The sequence below is a fragment of the Plodia interpunctella genome, chromosome 9 (genome assembly GCF_027563975.2).
Source record: "Plodia interpunctella isolate USDA-ARS_2022_Savannah chromosome 9, ilPloInte3.2, whole genome shotgun sequence".
In the NCBI taxonomy this organism is placed as follows: Eukaryota; Metazoa; Arthropoda; class Insecta; order Lepidoptera; family Pyralidae; genus Plodia; species Plodia interpunctella.
The window spans coordinates 5,090,779-5,107,022 of NC_071302.1; the positions used below are offsets into that span (position 1 = coordinate 5,090,779).

At 32.6% G+C, this 16,244-nt stretch overlaps 1 protein-coding gene across 2 annotated transcripts in view; it reads right to left on the reverse strand.

Annotated features, from left to right (window-relative positions):
- LOC128672579 (lachesin-like) overlaps positions 1–15,174 on the reverse strand; it is a 70,658-nt gene extending 55,484 nt beyond the window's left edge. The window contains exon 1 of one of the 2 annotated variants that reach the window (XM_053749825.2): positions 14,930–15,174. In XM_053749825.2, coding sequence (XP_053605800.1) covers positions 14,930–14,934 — 5 coding nt within the window. In that variant the 5' untranslated portion in view covers positions 14,935–15,174. Of the gene's footprint in view, positions 1–14,925 lie in introns of both variants that reach the window. The other variant, XM_053749826.2, reaches the window with a different exon arrangement.
- Positions 15,175–16,244: the final 1,070 nt, after the last annotated feature.

Consider the following 16,244-nt stretch of genomic DNA (forward strand, 5'->3'; position numbering starts at 1 on the left):
CACATCTCGTGAGAGTAGAAAAAAGAAAGAAAGAAAGAAAGAAAGAAAGAAAGAAAGAAAGAAAGAAAGAAAGAAAGAAAGAAAGAAAGAAAGAAAGAAAGAAAGAAAAGAAAGAAAGAAAGAAAGAAAGAAAGAAAGAAAGAAAGAAAGAAAGAAAGAAAGAAAGAAAGAAAGAAAGAAAACATTTATTTGCCAAAAACATGAGTACAAATAGTCAAAATGAATTAGACCTACACGTTTTACCGAATATAGGTATGCAAATATAAATAAATAAAGAGGAGCATGCTATCCACTACAAATCCAAAACAAAAAAAGAATTATAATGTACTTATACTAGCCCTAAATTCTATCCGAGTCTATCATTAAAGAAATCATTTAAAGTATAATAACATTTATCAGTTAATAAAGACTTGAGGTGCTTTTTAAATAGATTTAAATTTAAGCTTTTATATTGATTTGGAATTTTGTTGTAAATTTTCGGTGCCATACATACTATGCTATTACCGAGTAAAGCAGTTTTTGATGGGTGCATGCCTAATCGATAGATATCTCGATGATTCCTCAATACAACATCAGCTAGACGAGGGAATAAATGAGCATTGATTTTCACAAATGTTGCTACCTCAAGTATGTAAAGTGACGGAAGTGTAAGAATTTTGTGTTCTTTAAAAAAACCTAATCAAAGGCGCTAATCTCTAGAAATACTCTTTGAAATTATGGTAGACTGATTAAAAATTATGGACTATAGAATGAGGAAGAAACTAAGATTGCCCTCAATGACAGAGAGAGCCTATACTGCCTAAATTGCCTAAGCTCTAGGGAGCTGACAAACCAAACATAGTAATATCCGACTATAAACTTACACTTAACATTATGTGGAGCAGGTAAAGCATTAGACACTACTTATATAAAATGATCTAATTTAACTTAACCATGCCGGAAATTAACCGAGAATCCCATTCAGCATGGCACGTAATAAACCAACACGAATCCAGATTTAAAACGGAGTGCACAAAAGCTAATATTTGGTTACAACGAGATAGAAAGGGAAAACTGTCGCGAACTTGTATAGTGGAAAATAAATGAAAGGAGACAATGGAGCGCAATACAATTGCAGTGAAAAGACGCGTGGTCCGTGTGTTCCAGTTGCAAACAAGAGAAATGGAAGCGTCGCAGGTGCGCGAACAATGTGCGGCGCGGAGCGGCGTATTGTGCGATTGCGGCCGCCGCGATTGCCGAGCCAGCAATTGGACATTTAACACACAGTTTTGGTAACTTTAGAAACCAATTTAATCAAAAATTACAAGTTACTTGTCAAGCTCATAACCAAATATCGTTTTTCACTTGATCCTATAGCTCAATTTTTTACTAAACCTTTACGTCAGTCATCTCTTTAATCTGCATCTAACTCCACATAATAGAAATTAAATCGTCGCAGGTGCGCTAACAATAAGCGTTACGGAGTGGCATATCGTGCGATTGTAGCCGTTGCGATGGTTTATGTCTTTGAGAAACGAATCAATTCACCTGAGTGATGTCACCTAAGTGATTTATGAGTCAGAGGTCGATACTCAAAACCACCCGTTCTCCAGGAGATAATAGGTATCGTCTAGATGCACAAAATGAAATAAACCATCAACCACCAAGTTTCGGCTCTGAGAGTTTGTTTTCTTTTAAATCAAAATTCTAATTTTGAAAATATATTTTTCGTTACTGATATTCCAATAAACAATTCATTGATTTCAAATACAAGAATCGTATGTTGTTTTATAACGCTGTGGCTGTATTTGTTGATTATATATATATATTTAAAAATATTTAAAAATTATAATTTAAGTTTTAATGTGAGTAATATTAGACCAATCTTCTATTTGTAATTAAGGAAATATGAAAATGTCAGAAGTGCAGCAACAATTTGTACGTATCGCAGCGCACGGTGCATTTGAGCTTGCGCTTGATTGCGTCATATTTTTACGTTATTGTTTCAATTCTATTTCCTTTCCTATTCAACTGCGAACCTCATCCAATTCTATCCAGTAGTTTTTGTGTGATGCGAAACAAACATACAAACAGACAGACAAAAATTCTCAAAAATATATATTTTTTGGCTTCTATTAGACCCATAAAGACTCCCGTAATTAATGTTCTTTAATATCTCCTATGTACAAATAAAGCCCACTTGCACTTTTATTATATGTACTTATAGATATTCTAATTTCTTTTATTTTCGAGTCGAAATTGGTAACAAAATGACAAGTAGAGTAATCACGGTTGAAAGTCATCATCAACTTGCATTTAGACGAAATCTGAACGCATATTCCTCGTCACACCACCTACATTACCTAACTACAATACATTTCAATATTGCACTGTACAGACGACCGCTGCAATTGTCAGTGCACATTAGCTATTTGCCTCCAATCTGCATTGAAGAAGGTATTGCATAAATAGGGCCAAATTGCAATCTACGAATTTCAGCCACACACTGGACGTTTGGTGTCCCCAGGGTGCGGGGGCCAGACGAGTAGGGGCGGGGTAAGTTACAAACTTCGGAGTTAGCATTGTCGGTGTCGACCGCTATGACTGGGCCGAATTCGCAATGGGATCAAATTGGACATAATGTCGACACCGTATGGGGAATTGCCATCTAAAAGCATACAGACCGATCAAAAAGCATATCATACAGACATCCATATGGCAGTTAGTTACTGACTCTTGGTTGTTATCATAAAGGTTGTTATAGTACGTTTGGTAGAAACAGTTCACTAAGTATTGGTTGTAATAGTACGTTTGGTAGAAGTATCATATATTCTCTAATTTAGCACCTAGTATTGCGAATGAATTTAAATTGTTTTATGAGTGCATAAAACTGCTCACATAGCTTTACCTGTTACAAAATTAACACAATCATCATTTAAATACATTTATCATTAAGTTTTACCATTATAACTACATGTTTAAATTTATTATTATTATTATTCCTACATTTTACCATTTCATGTACATATCAAAGTGATTTCACACTCGGATCCGTTTTAATTAATTGGATTGTCATGTAGAATATGCACTTTGGGCAATACCGGCTGCGTTTTATCGCAAACGAAACCTTTATCGAAGTTTCCTTAATTAATCCGCAACGTTAATAACTTTTACAATCTATAAATACGAATCAGTTATGAAAACTATGGAATCAGTTATGAAAATTGCAATTTAATGCTAGATATTAATATTAATTTTAAATGCAAAAATGATAATCGAAACAGATTTTTACAGTTTTAAAAACGAAGACTCTGGGAAGATGTTTATATGTTACAGCTAAACCCAGAAGTGCGGCTACACCTAGAAATAACCGGCTAAACCTAGGTGTTGTATCTTCGGTATTCAGCAGTAGCATATAAATTGCTCCCAAAAGTACAATCGAGGACAGAGAAACCTAACCCATCATCTAACTAATAAGGGTCAAATTAATTTGCACCCGACAAGAATCAATACAATACTTTTTGTTAATTAAAATATATGCCATCGAAGCTTTATAAGATTACTGCTTTTTATGCTTGGGAGATCTTATGAAGACCTACAAATAATGCGGTGACCGTGGCAGAATTTTATTCAAAAAAAAATTTAGTTAGCAAATATATAATATTGCAAGTTGCGATTAGATACTGCTTTTTATGGAAACGAGCAAGCGGCTCACCTGATGGTAAGTGATCACCGCCACCAGGAAACATTTCAATACCTGGGGCACCAAGAGTGTTGCCGATATTTTATGATGTAGACTTGTTTCTTTAAGTTTCCAATGAAGTATATAACTAGTTATATATTCCCTTAACAGTTAGTTACATAAATGAATTCTGCAACAACTTACAAGTTACAAAAGACAATAGTTTATTAATGATTCATCGTTTGATTCTCATTCGCTCTCGAGGTTTGTAGACTCTGCGAGCACAATCGGCCTTTATTACCATGTAAATAGAGTCTAAATTCGATTGAATCTCGATAAATCAATCGGTCTAAATGGGACTGCTCATTTTAAATTCAAATCTGTGTCCGTTCAACGTCAAACCTCAATGTATATAATATACATCATTATTATATGAACGTCTATGAACATACAAGAAAGTGTTTATATTATATTTTATATTAACATCTTCGTATCAACTGTCGATAGATGGATGGATATTAATATCTTGTTTTTGATTGTTTATTGTTAATAATATTGTAATAAATTGTACGTACATGTACAGATAATGTGTCGTAACACAAATCGAAATAATGCATAAACAGATATGGTATGGCTATTTTACTCATAATACTTACTACATTCTTTGAACTAATTATTGCATACATTATATCTCGACGTTTATATGTCTAATGTATATAGAACAATATTAGATGTCTAAGTTACCTATTATAGAAAAGTACTTTTAAAAGGCGTTCCACACAGTTTTGTTACCCCACATCTGTCTCGACGACTACGACGACTATCGTGGATACTTACACTAGTGATGTGTTACAGGTATAAGTTTATCTATAACATCATCACGTCAAAGACTATTTATTATCCTTTTAGGAATAAATAATATAAATAACATGGTAAAATTGTGAAAAATTATTGAAATTAATTTTGTAACATACAAAATTAATTTCAATAATTTTTCACAATTTTAGTTTGGTGGTAACCCTTTTACCGCCACCTGGTTGTGGCATAAGTAAATAATTGGATATTGAAAAGGATTAAGTTATTTGTACGAGGCTGTTACTGTTAGTCAACAGCACATCAATCATAGATTTGAGTAGTTGATAATTTTTTATATATGTATATATAATTATATAGCCTGTTTAAGTATCCCACTGTTGGTCAAAGATCTCTTTTTGTCTTGCATACATTTATGTCTTAGACCGTTTGTTTCAACCACTCGATTTTTCTAGATCGTCCATTCCGCTATTTTGTTCGAGGTGTACTGACGTCTTTGACGGAGTCCTTAGGAAGCCTAAGTTGTGATGAATTTTGAAATATTAGTTAGAAATAGTTTCGATTATCGATAAATTTCGATAGTTGCACATCACTAATGTTGAAACACCGACCTAGAGACATGACAGGTGTTGGTTCGCTCTATCATTATCACGGTGTTGTGTGACAGTTTTCACGATGTTTTCCTTACCATTTTTATAAAGCTTGACATGAAGGTTATTCATAGAACAAATTCAAAGCTCTAGCTATATCTCTTTATTATAAAAAAAGTATATTATATTTATTCCAGGTTATATTCTACCCGTGCGCCAAATTTCATAACAATCCGTCCAGTAGATTTTGTGTGAGTAACAAATACATCCTCTCAAACTTTCGCATTTATAATATTAGTAGGATGTTCCTTCTGTAAATTATGCAAGAAAGAGCTAATCGCTTTCTCTAAAATGTCGGCTACGCAAATTTAACAACTTTTATGTACCTAACTAGTTATGGAACAGTCAATGAAATTTCCAAAGGAAAGAATTGGAAATGAGTCAAACGAAACTGACACATAAACTATATTCAATGATACGTAGCTTATAAAAATAATAACCTCAATAAAAATATACTTGAATATCTTTAAAGTCCAGTAAAACAGGTGGCGAGAGTTTTAAAACTGCTCAGTTCCAATTGCAGATCTCGTTCCACAGTGGAACTTTATCTAACAGCTGATTGCGACTGGGAAGTATCGTTAGGATCTTTTCTTCCCTTATCGAGCTCTCGAGTTATTTCAACTCGAACAAACATAACTTTTTGCAACACTGTATTTCTTACTCTGTTAGGTGTTTGTTTTCCTGCACTTACAATACTTTTCTTGTACACCTTTTTGTTGGTAATTGTTATAAAATTTATACAATGCGTGTTAAAAAATTAAAATGTAAAAAATAAATTGTTTTGTCTGTGCAATTGAGGAAATCCCTCATTAAGGGCCAAATTACTTACTTCCAAGTACGAAAACAGCATAGGGACCATTTTATTACGGAAAACAGTACCAATACCGAAGAAAAAATATGCGGGCAACAACTATTCCATGAATCGCACAAAAATTACAAATTATATTATTAGTAAATCACTGAATTCTCATTTGCAAAGCAAACTTTAAATAAGATTCAAATAGTGTCCTTTGTTCCATTGTTCCGTGTCGCGAACAAAGCCCTTTCATTGCTCAAATGCATTTCAAATGCACGAAAATGCCGGTGACGTTTCACCTGGCGCTGACTTCAAACAGTAAACAGGATGACATTTGCATCTAGACGGACCAACTCTGCCTGTCTAGTAAGAAAAGCGATTTCAGAAATTATCCATGTATTTATTTTATTCATTCATTTATTTATAAACTTTATTGCACAACATCACAACATGTCAGGCAAAAAATAAGCAGGCTACATTTAGATGTAGGTACTGTGTGAATTTAGGTCCAGCCGTAATGATAACGTTTAAATGTAGGTCTAGCCGAAGGTATGTCGGCTGCACCTACTTGTAACCAACTGAGACCGGCTGCAACTAGGTCTATTCGCTCTTCGGGATTTGGCCGTAACATATATACATCTTATGCCGGCTCCACACTATCGCGGACCAGTTAGCCCAAATTGGCGGACTCGGCATACACTGCGATCAATAAAAATACAATGTTCATACATTTGCATCGGCATGAGTTAGGCAATAGTGTGTAGCAGGCATTACAAGAAAATCCAGATACATTAAAAAAACTTTTAATCAAAAATTTATACAGAAGTACCCTCCCTGGCGTATAGCTAGTTTAAAATGTATGTTGATACGGTTTAAATAACAATTTATCTCTTAAAAGAATATTACTATTCGGTTTTGACATAGACAGTACCTAACCTTAAACTTACAATACAAACTAAATAAATTTATAATATAAAGTACCTAGTTACTTCAACAAATGGATATGGAGAAGAATAATTGAAAATCGATATGATATTTCAGTATTCCGATCACATAGTCAGAAATAACGTTCCACCAATCCAATCCAACAGTTTTAAATTGAAAATGGAATCGAAATTATTCTTTTTTTTTAAATAGATTTCGAAAGTCATTGTCGGCTAGAATAGAGTATTCCAATTTAGATAAAAAATAAGTACTGTTTAAATTACCGTTAATTTATCATCATTTATAGTTATTTGCCATTTTTTAAGTTTAATTGCAGTATTCGATTGCAAACAATATTTCAAACAGCTGCTAGTTTAAATGTGGTGAGTAATATTATTTCGACTCAAGATTAATATATCGACAATTCATATTCGAAATAGAAACGAAATATGCCAAAAATACATTTTAGCTTATTTCGGCTTGTCTCATCAGATCCGTCGTGTACCCCTGGGACTCGTAATGCAATGTACTGTTCCGGTAACAAATGATGTGCGGCTCTAAAATTACCTTCAACGAAATTTGTGCTAAGGAAGATAAAAAGGGAAAGGTATGTGAATGTTATGTACAGAGTTAAGAAAGATTGAATGGCGGGAAGTAAACTGTCAACTGACAGACATTTATGTAGTCTGACAGACAGACATTTATATAGTCTGAAAAGATTACGTCTATTAGTCTGATTTAGTTCTAAATTAACATACAATTACATTTATATCATTTAAAGAACTGTTATTTTTAAATCGTATCGTATTTACTTCTTATCCTAAATAATGTCGATTTCCACTATTCTAGAATAATGAAAATCAGCATTAGATATTTTGTTTTCCCTGTAAAACGCATAGAAGTGATCATAAACTGGTTTCATTTTAATCTTTTGTGGTAGGAAACTCAAAACACTAATAATTTTAAACGTTATCCTAGTGCGTTATTTTAGTGCCTTTGGGTAGGTGGTAGAGTTTGACATCATAAATAGCTTAAGGGTTTTCAATGTGTATATAGATGAAAATATGTAGAAAATATTATATATGTTATACATAAGTAAGTAATGTAAAAGGCTAACCTGTCGTATTAGACTATATATTCTGTAATCAGATGGTAGGTTAAGTTTGGTCAAATAAATAAATGTCCAAAATGTTCAATACAAATTGTGAAAATCTGATCGTGGAATACCTTTGAGATGTATGTTGAGAATAATGTTACATATTATATTTATTCAGCGCTCGGAACGATATCAACTCGTACTCCGCACTATATGAGATCCTGTGGTTTACTCGTATATTTACAGCGAACATATAGTACTACGATATTGCTATCCACGAGTACCAACTCTTTGTCGGCTTTTGTTGATACTCGTGTGTTCCGTAGAAACAAATGTGTTTTGATAATAACACATGTTTCTTTAATTTTTAATTAATTTTATTTGTTTAAATTTAATGTAAACAACAAAACACAAAGAGATAATAGTAGGTAGTTAATATGTATATGGTATGTTAATATTATCGTAATGTCAATCGCCTACTTAGATTAATAAATTCCTGGAATTCATTATTACCGTATAAGTATTATGTTTTACAAACTACCTACAACTAAAATATTTTGAAAAATACACTTCCCTAGAGATATAAATATTGTTATCGCAGCCATACACTTCTATTCAATTAACTCTTTTATTTGGTTTCACAATTTAATTACACCAAAAGTTTGTTGGCTAAATTAGTTTTGATATTTTCAGATTTCCTAAAAAATTAAAAATATATATTTTATTTTGGATACTTTTGTTTATAAGCATTTCAGCTAATTTTAATCATTATCAGATAATAAAACATAATAACTTATCCTTATGAGATGAAAAATCTCAAGACTCCGTCGGGTATTGAATTCACTGCCGAAACAAACCTTTTTATGTAAATTAGTTGTGCACGCTCTATTCAAATAACAAAAATTATAAACTATAGTTTTCCCACGTGAATTAAGATCTTTAACAATTAGATCAGACCTTCTTGCTCGGCACCACTCTGTCACAAACACGAGCGAGGGAAAACCGCGTGAAACGATGCGGTTGCGGTTGCGCAAACATTTATTTTACTAACGCCAAATGGGACGACATTTTTTCAGTGTGTATTTTCCTACTCCAGTCTTTTTCATGCCTAACAACAGCGTAAAGTATTTTGATTATCTTGTAAAAGTACTTCATACGTAATAAAAAGTACCATTAATGTTATCTATTATAATTTACACGTGTCTCAATTTTTGTAATTCGTCCAGGAAATTTTGAGTACCGCAGTAAAAAAAATATAAAAATACTTAATCATTTTATGATAAACTCTTCACGCTTTCACCTACCTAATTTAACACCTATATTACCTAATTTAACTCTCTAAAATATGCAAAATGTATGTACTCGTGTGTTTTTCATTTCAATATGGGACTCACAGACATATCACTAAGGAATCTGGCATAAAATAATTATATTATGAAGTAGCTGATGTGAGCTATGATAAATTTGGCAATTTTTCTATTAATTTGACAAGCATTCGACTAATCAAAGCCCATTGTTATTAATATATACGCCATTGAATTTAGTGTAATGGCTTCCTCGACGAACCATTATGTGTATCAATTCCAACTACCTGTTTTACTATATAGGTACCTTGATTCACCATGAATCAAGATCCACATTGTTCACAGAAATTGAATATACAATAACATAGTTGATATGCACGAATGGATACGGATCATGTTGTGACGTCAATGATAATATTGTACTAATTAGACTGAAGTTAACATTCTAAGGAAACCTGAAGGGACATATTTTTCTTAGTAAATGTGGACGAGAATACTGCCACAACATGTGCAAACATCGTTTTCTCAAAACACGAGCATTTTATGACTCTAACAAAATTTAATGTAAACAGTTTAAGAACAAACTATTAAAAACTAAATAGTAGTATATATGCTTTCTTCTGAATATCGCAAACTGTAAATGCCTACTACTCGTTAAAGTTCACTAAACTTACTTGGATATTAGTTAATAAATTGACATATTAGCTGACTTTATAAGAATAACTAGATTTTGCCCGCGGCTTCGCCCGCGTATATTTCTCCACGAAAGCGAAACAGACACATTTTTTATAATTTCAATTTAAATTAAAAAGAAATTGCATTATTGCATTATTATTTTCAAAAGTATTACCAGACTAGGAAAGAACTATCGAAGGTGCGAGATTTTAGTTAACGTTAAGTTAATTTATATAGAATTGTAAACAGTCTGAGTTGCTTCGTTTCCACACAGATCTAAAGTTAGTTTAAGTACTTTCACGGCGTTGGTTCCAACACTTTAAAAGAAACGCAAAGCAGACGATTTTACCTCACATTGTTTTCTGTGAAAGCACTGTCTTCCTCAAACAAGAAAGCGCATTTATGAGCTTTTATGAGTTGCCATTAAATACTTAAATACTAATGGTTTGTAGGCTCTATGCAAAATGGTGTTGTGACTTAATTTATGTTTTGCTAAAAGATTTAAATATACCACTATTTGTCTTTTTCTTTGTAATTTTGAAATACTTTATTTTATTGTATTCAATAGGGCATAATTCAGTTGCTTCCATGCTTGCAATAAATGTTTTCGTTTTTTATTTCTCTAGAATCTTAGGTACAGATAATTTTGAAAGTTATTATATTTTGTTATATTGGTTGTATATATTCGCAGTTCACTAATTGTTATATTTATTTGTGTATAACTTTAATCTTGTATTTAATAAATTATATACAATAAATGTACCTATTTACCAATGACCAGTTATTGATTTTTTTTAAACGTATCTAACTAATTGTTCTCCAAATCAACTTGGGGCATTTTTTTTTTTTAATATGTATGTATGTTGTAACGTGATCACTTTCGAAGTGTCGATTTCTTTCGAAGGTATGATCTGTCAATAGAATTTTTAAGTTCGTGGGGCAACAAAATCGGTGATGTCGTTTTTGAAATATTCACAATTTTGTAAAAATTCATTGTGTTCGCAGCGGCGAACAACTAGATAGAATAATTCGCAATGATAAAGTCTTGAATCTTGAATCTCAAATGAAACATTGTGTGAGTTTGTAAACCACTATTCCAATAACACAATTTTTACTATTTTCTTTTACTTATCGTCAAGCAGTTTTCGCCTTTAAGGCAAATATTTGAGCACTAAACAGACACTGTTTGCCGCGACTGGAGCTCCGTTACAATGTGACCTAGGTGCAAGGCGGAACGCTATACGAGGCGATGCAATGTTTTGAGCGATCATGGAGAGAATATGTTGGCCTCAAGTAAATCCATTTATACTAGCTTCACCTCGGGGCTTAGCTCTCGTTACAATTTTGGGATAAAAAGTAACCTATGTATTATTACTCGTTATATTCAACCCGTATACCAAATTTCAGAACAATCCGTCCATTAGATTTCGCGTGAAACGGTTAGAAATATACACACATACATACATCCTCACAACTTTCGTATTTACAATATTTGTATGACTGACTCATCGGGCCGCGTTGCGCTGCCTTTTCGTGTTTGGCACTCACCCGGCGCAGAATACGATGCGTACTGTGGGTAAATGTATATACATGCATCTATAAAAGACAGTGGCGATAACACAAGTCACACAAAAATACAATTGACATTGTTGCACTGCCTTGCCGCGTTTGTCGCTTAACTAACACCCCGGGACGCTTAACGTTCTTTATCGCGTGTTGCAGATAGCAATTATGTTCCCCGTCAAATACCCGGAGTAATTTCGCCGTGATATTATATTCGTTGTTCCACGGCATGGCAAATGTGTGCCGCCGAGGATTCGCCGCCATATTTGGATTAGTACTGAGATTATATCGTGTCGCTATGCTGAGTCGCAATCGCAAGAGTGTGCAATCAGCTCAATTGGTAATAAATTAATAAAGTATTGTTTTAAAACTTTAATTTTTTTGCAATATGCTATTGAAGGGAATTATAATCGGTTGGTTTTTGGGAATGAAATTGAGTCATAGTTTCAACGATTGATTTCATTATTCTTCTTCTCGAGTCAAACATTCTAATATGCAAGAAAAAGTTATTTGGAAAAAAAAACTTTTTCATGTTCACTGTGCGTTGATTACTTAATTTAAACAAGAAATTATAATCAAGACTTGAAATGTTAAACGTCATGTCATAAAGAATTCAAATTAAAATAAAAAAATAATTATTGTTATTTTGCACTGCATTTCTTTGGACATTTCACTACAAAAAGCACTTACAGAATTGTCCGGATAATCTCGCCCTGAATAAGCATGCTCAATTTTATGTCACGCTTTGCGAAAACCGCAGACTGAATCCGAATTAATGCTACGCTGCTACGCTGCACGAGCTACGAGCTCGTAGCAAGTGCTACGAGTGCTACGATTGTGTTATTTTTTAATTTCTAGTGTGATATAAGAATTATTTTTAAAGCCACAATTGTTTGTGCTGGTTCAAATAAGGAACTTTTACTACATAGCAAAAATATTTTGTTGAATATTTTTATTATTTATTCTTAACTTGAATTTATTCATTTCGGTACATAACCACTATAACTCGTAGCATTTGCCCGTCCAGGCTTCGCTCGGGTAAAACCATAATAAATTGTATACCTAAACTTTCCTCAGGAACATGCATTGACGACCTCGGTGGCGCAGTGGTGAAGTTCTTGCCACTGAACCGAGAGGACCCGGGTTCGATCCCCGGTCGGGTCATGATGGAAAACGATCTTTTTCTGATTGGCCCGGGTCTTGGATGTTTATCTATATATGTATTTGTTATAAAATATAGTATCGTTGAGTTAGCATCCCATAACACAAGTCTCGAACTTACTTTGGGGCTAGCTCAATATGTGTGGTTTGTCCTCATTTATTTATTTTTTGTTTTTTTTTACATGCGTTACGTAGGTAGTTTTAAAGATCTAAGCATATACAGACAGACAGCGGGAAGCTCCTTTGGTAAAATAAAGTTGTAAGTCGTAACTATGTATTGATTATTTTTTTAATCTGCACATCCATAAAAAGTATGGAATTACGTTCAAATCTTGATTACTTTTATATCAAATTTTTACAACACTACTAATACAAACTAAGAAGTAAATTATGTCGAACTAAGAAGTAAATTCGAAATAGCATAATAAACATCAATGTAAGCAAGGAAATCATAAATCGTCTCTATTACAAAAATTAAATTGTCTCTATTATTTTATGAACGGATAAATTACTTCCCTCTGATTGTCGTTTAGCTGTTGACATTAATTTATTCGTTACAAAAACTGATGAATGAAATTAAAAGTATGAATTTAAAAATCGAATAAAATGTAAACTAAATTGTATTTATGAATAACTGGTTTCTTCTGCAATGATTCTTAACCTACCATTAAAAAATTAAGTTTTTAGGTGTTTAGATTATGATATTAAAAGGTTACTGTGTGCTATTGATTTCTAAGCTTGATAAGTTTATACACGTATATTTCTTGTTTTCATTTTAATTTTGTACTTATTTTTCATAAAATAAAATTATTATAAACAAACGAACATTGTCTATTTCTTAAGTCAATAAATATACCTACAAGGTAACTAAAAGATAAAAAGTCTTCACAGCTGACAAAACAACAACAACAATCCTAAAGAAAGCTGACGTCAGAAATGCTGCTGGTCCTAAAATTAGAACTGATACTTCACAGCCGAGAATTACTGCAGAAACTCGATGTGGGAGATATAGTTCATTCAACTTGCAGAAAATGTACAGTAAATTTTCTTTTTCTTTAAAATATTTATTTATTTATTTATCAATTTATGTACACTTAATTATACACACGTAATTTATGTAAATATCTTGTTAAAACAGAAAAACATTGTCATACTGTTACCCTTGTATTAAAAAAAGACATAATTGTGATAATTATCACTTTCGTATTTTACAAAATTTGGTATTGACAGACAGAGATCGAACATACTTTAGCTTAAATACTTAAAGCTACATTCATTACCTACTCATAGTACTAAGTTATAAGGATATTTCTATCTCACTCTTGCGTTATTTTATATATATATTTCGGTCTTTTCTTAAATATGTCTCTAAGTTTTCTTACAAAATCTATTTATATAATAAACGTAAGTGGGCTATGTACGTACACAGGGGATATTCAAAAAATATATTTACCGGAGTCTTTATAGGACTAATAGAAGCCAAAACATTTTTTAAATTTTTTTTCAGTCTGTCTCTTTGTTCTTTCTTATTGTTTGTTCTGTTGTTTGTTCTTTCTTTTTGTTCGTGCATCACGCAAAAACTACTGAATGGAACTGGATAGGGTTTTGTTGTATAGCGGATAGTCTTACTTAAAATCTGGTATAAGTTTCATCGCGATACGTTGCTTAGAACCCGAGATATTAACCATAGTAAGTTATAAGCGGACGCACGTAATAGACGCTGCTGAAGCCGCTGGAAAGGGAATTATAATAAATATGAGTATGATAATTAAAAATAATATAGATTTTATTAATATATATAATAAGTTTCTAACTTCCTGTGGCTCTACAACCCTATACATAATATTTAATTAAAGTACGAGTTGTACTTATTAAATTCTAGTATAATTTTGTTTTATATTTATATTATATTTTTCGTGTGCTCTTAGTTCATTAAACTAATGTACGATAGCTTCCAACGTCGGTAAACATCATCATATACAATTTGTGATTTTTAATTATTATGTACAAAAAGTACATATTTTCCTAATCATGATGATACAACATTGCCGATACAAATTTCCAAGATAAAGATTATAAATATAAACTTTTTAAACTTCAAAGTATGACAGAATAACTATTTATATTTTATTAACATGACAAAAATTAACTTCTGAAAACTATTTTGACAATTAAAAAGTTTCACAAAAAATTAATATTTTGTTTACTTCTGCATTCTTCATGCAGATTGTACGTTTACACAATAATTATTCCAAACTAACCATCAATTATTATTAACTTACTTACTTCATGCAATCGAAGACAGCTGTCAAAGCACCTCACAATCATAAGTTCAGGGCGGTTCTATTCTTAAAACTACACCATTCGGCACCACTCGAGTTCGTGAAACACATTACATCGTCCAGAATAATGTTTGATAATAATATTAGTCGATGCCGGCCACGTGGCGAAAGCGCGGGAAATCGTAAAGGTTATCGGGAAAATATAAACCTCGAGAGACCACCATCCCTCCCCGTGTCCTGCAATACACTGACAGTGTCACCCGCCGACCGTCGTTCCGCTCGCTTTTACTACTCGCGCTTTTCCTCTTTGCCCTATCTTGCTTTAACGATAATTTATATACACATGCAAGTGGCCGTTCACACACACACGACAGCTTACTTCTAGTCGTGATTCTGTATTTTTATTTCCATGAGTGCGCGTGGTGCATATGTGTGCATGAAGACGCATCTTCACCGACGATAAATGCGTTGCTGCATACAATAACATCGCATTTTCTTAAATACTACCCTTAAGTCTTTAAGCGCAAAGTTTAATTTTATTTTAAAGTAACTCGGTTTTCATTCACCCAAAGCTCTGGCTGAAATGCGCATGTCTGCTATCAATCTTGCGATCGCTGAACTACGAAAACTATTGTTGTCCTTATTTTTCTACTTGTTTTTGGTGCAGCAGTGTCTGCGGAGCTTTGATAAGTATTTTGTAATGCGATGGCTTGATTGATAATTTCTACTTCTTTGCTTTTAACTCAGTTTAAGTCTAGTACGTTACGAAATTAAGTACTTGTGCCTTTAGAAAACAAAAATGTGGATTCGGTAAAAACAAAAATTTTTGCAGTTATAAAGAACTCATCTCTTGTGGTGAAATATTCTTATATCATTAATATATTTTTTCGATCAAAAAATATTCTTCAAATGTTTAGTTCCCTGGCAAGATTCAACAGCTTGGATGTAAAATAATATCATCCTGAAATGATGTTTGACAAAATAGTCTCGACCGAGATTAACCGATATATACTAGATTGTTTAAAAGTAGAAATCGATTATGTCGCTTTTGAGTAGAAATTTTATTACTGCAATTGCTATTTGGATATTGACCAACACATTTATACTAAAACTGCTAAAACATTCCATCATTTTATTACAATCAGTGAAAAGTAATTGAATTCACTAATCGCATTATTGGTGTTCGACTTGCGCCGTCCATGCATTTTATAGGAAACTAGAAAAATTAGGTCAATTGATTCCTTCTATTTGATCTATTATGGTAAGTTGGACGGAAACGTTATAATACTTCCTATAACTTATAGGAAGTATTATAACAG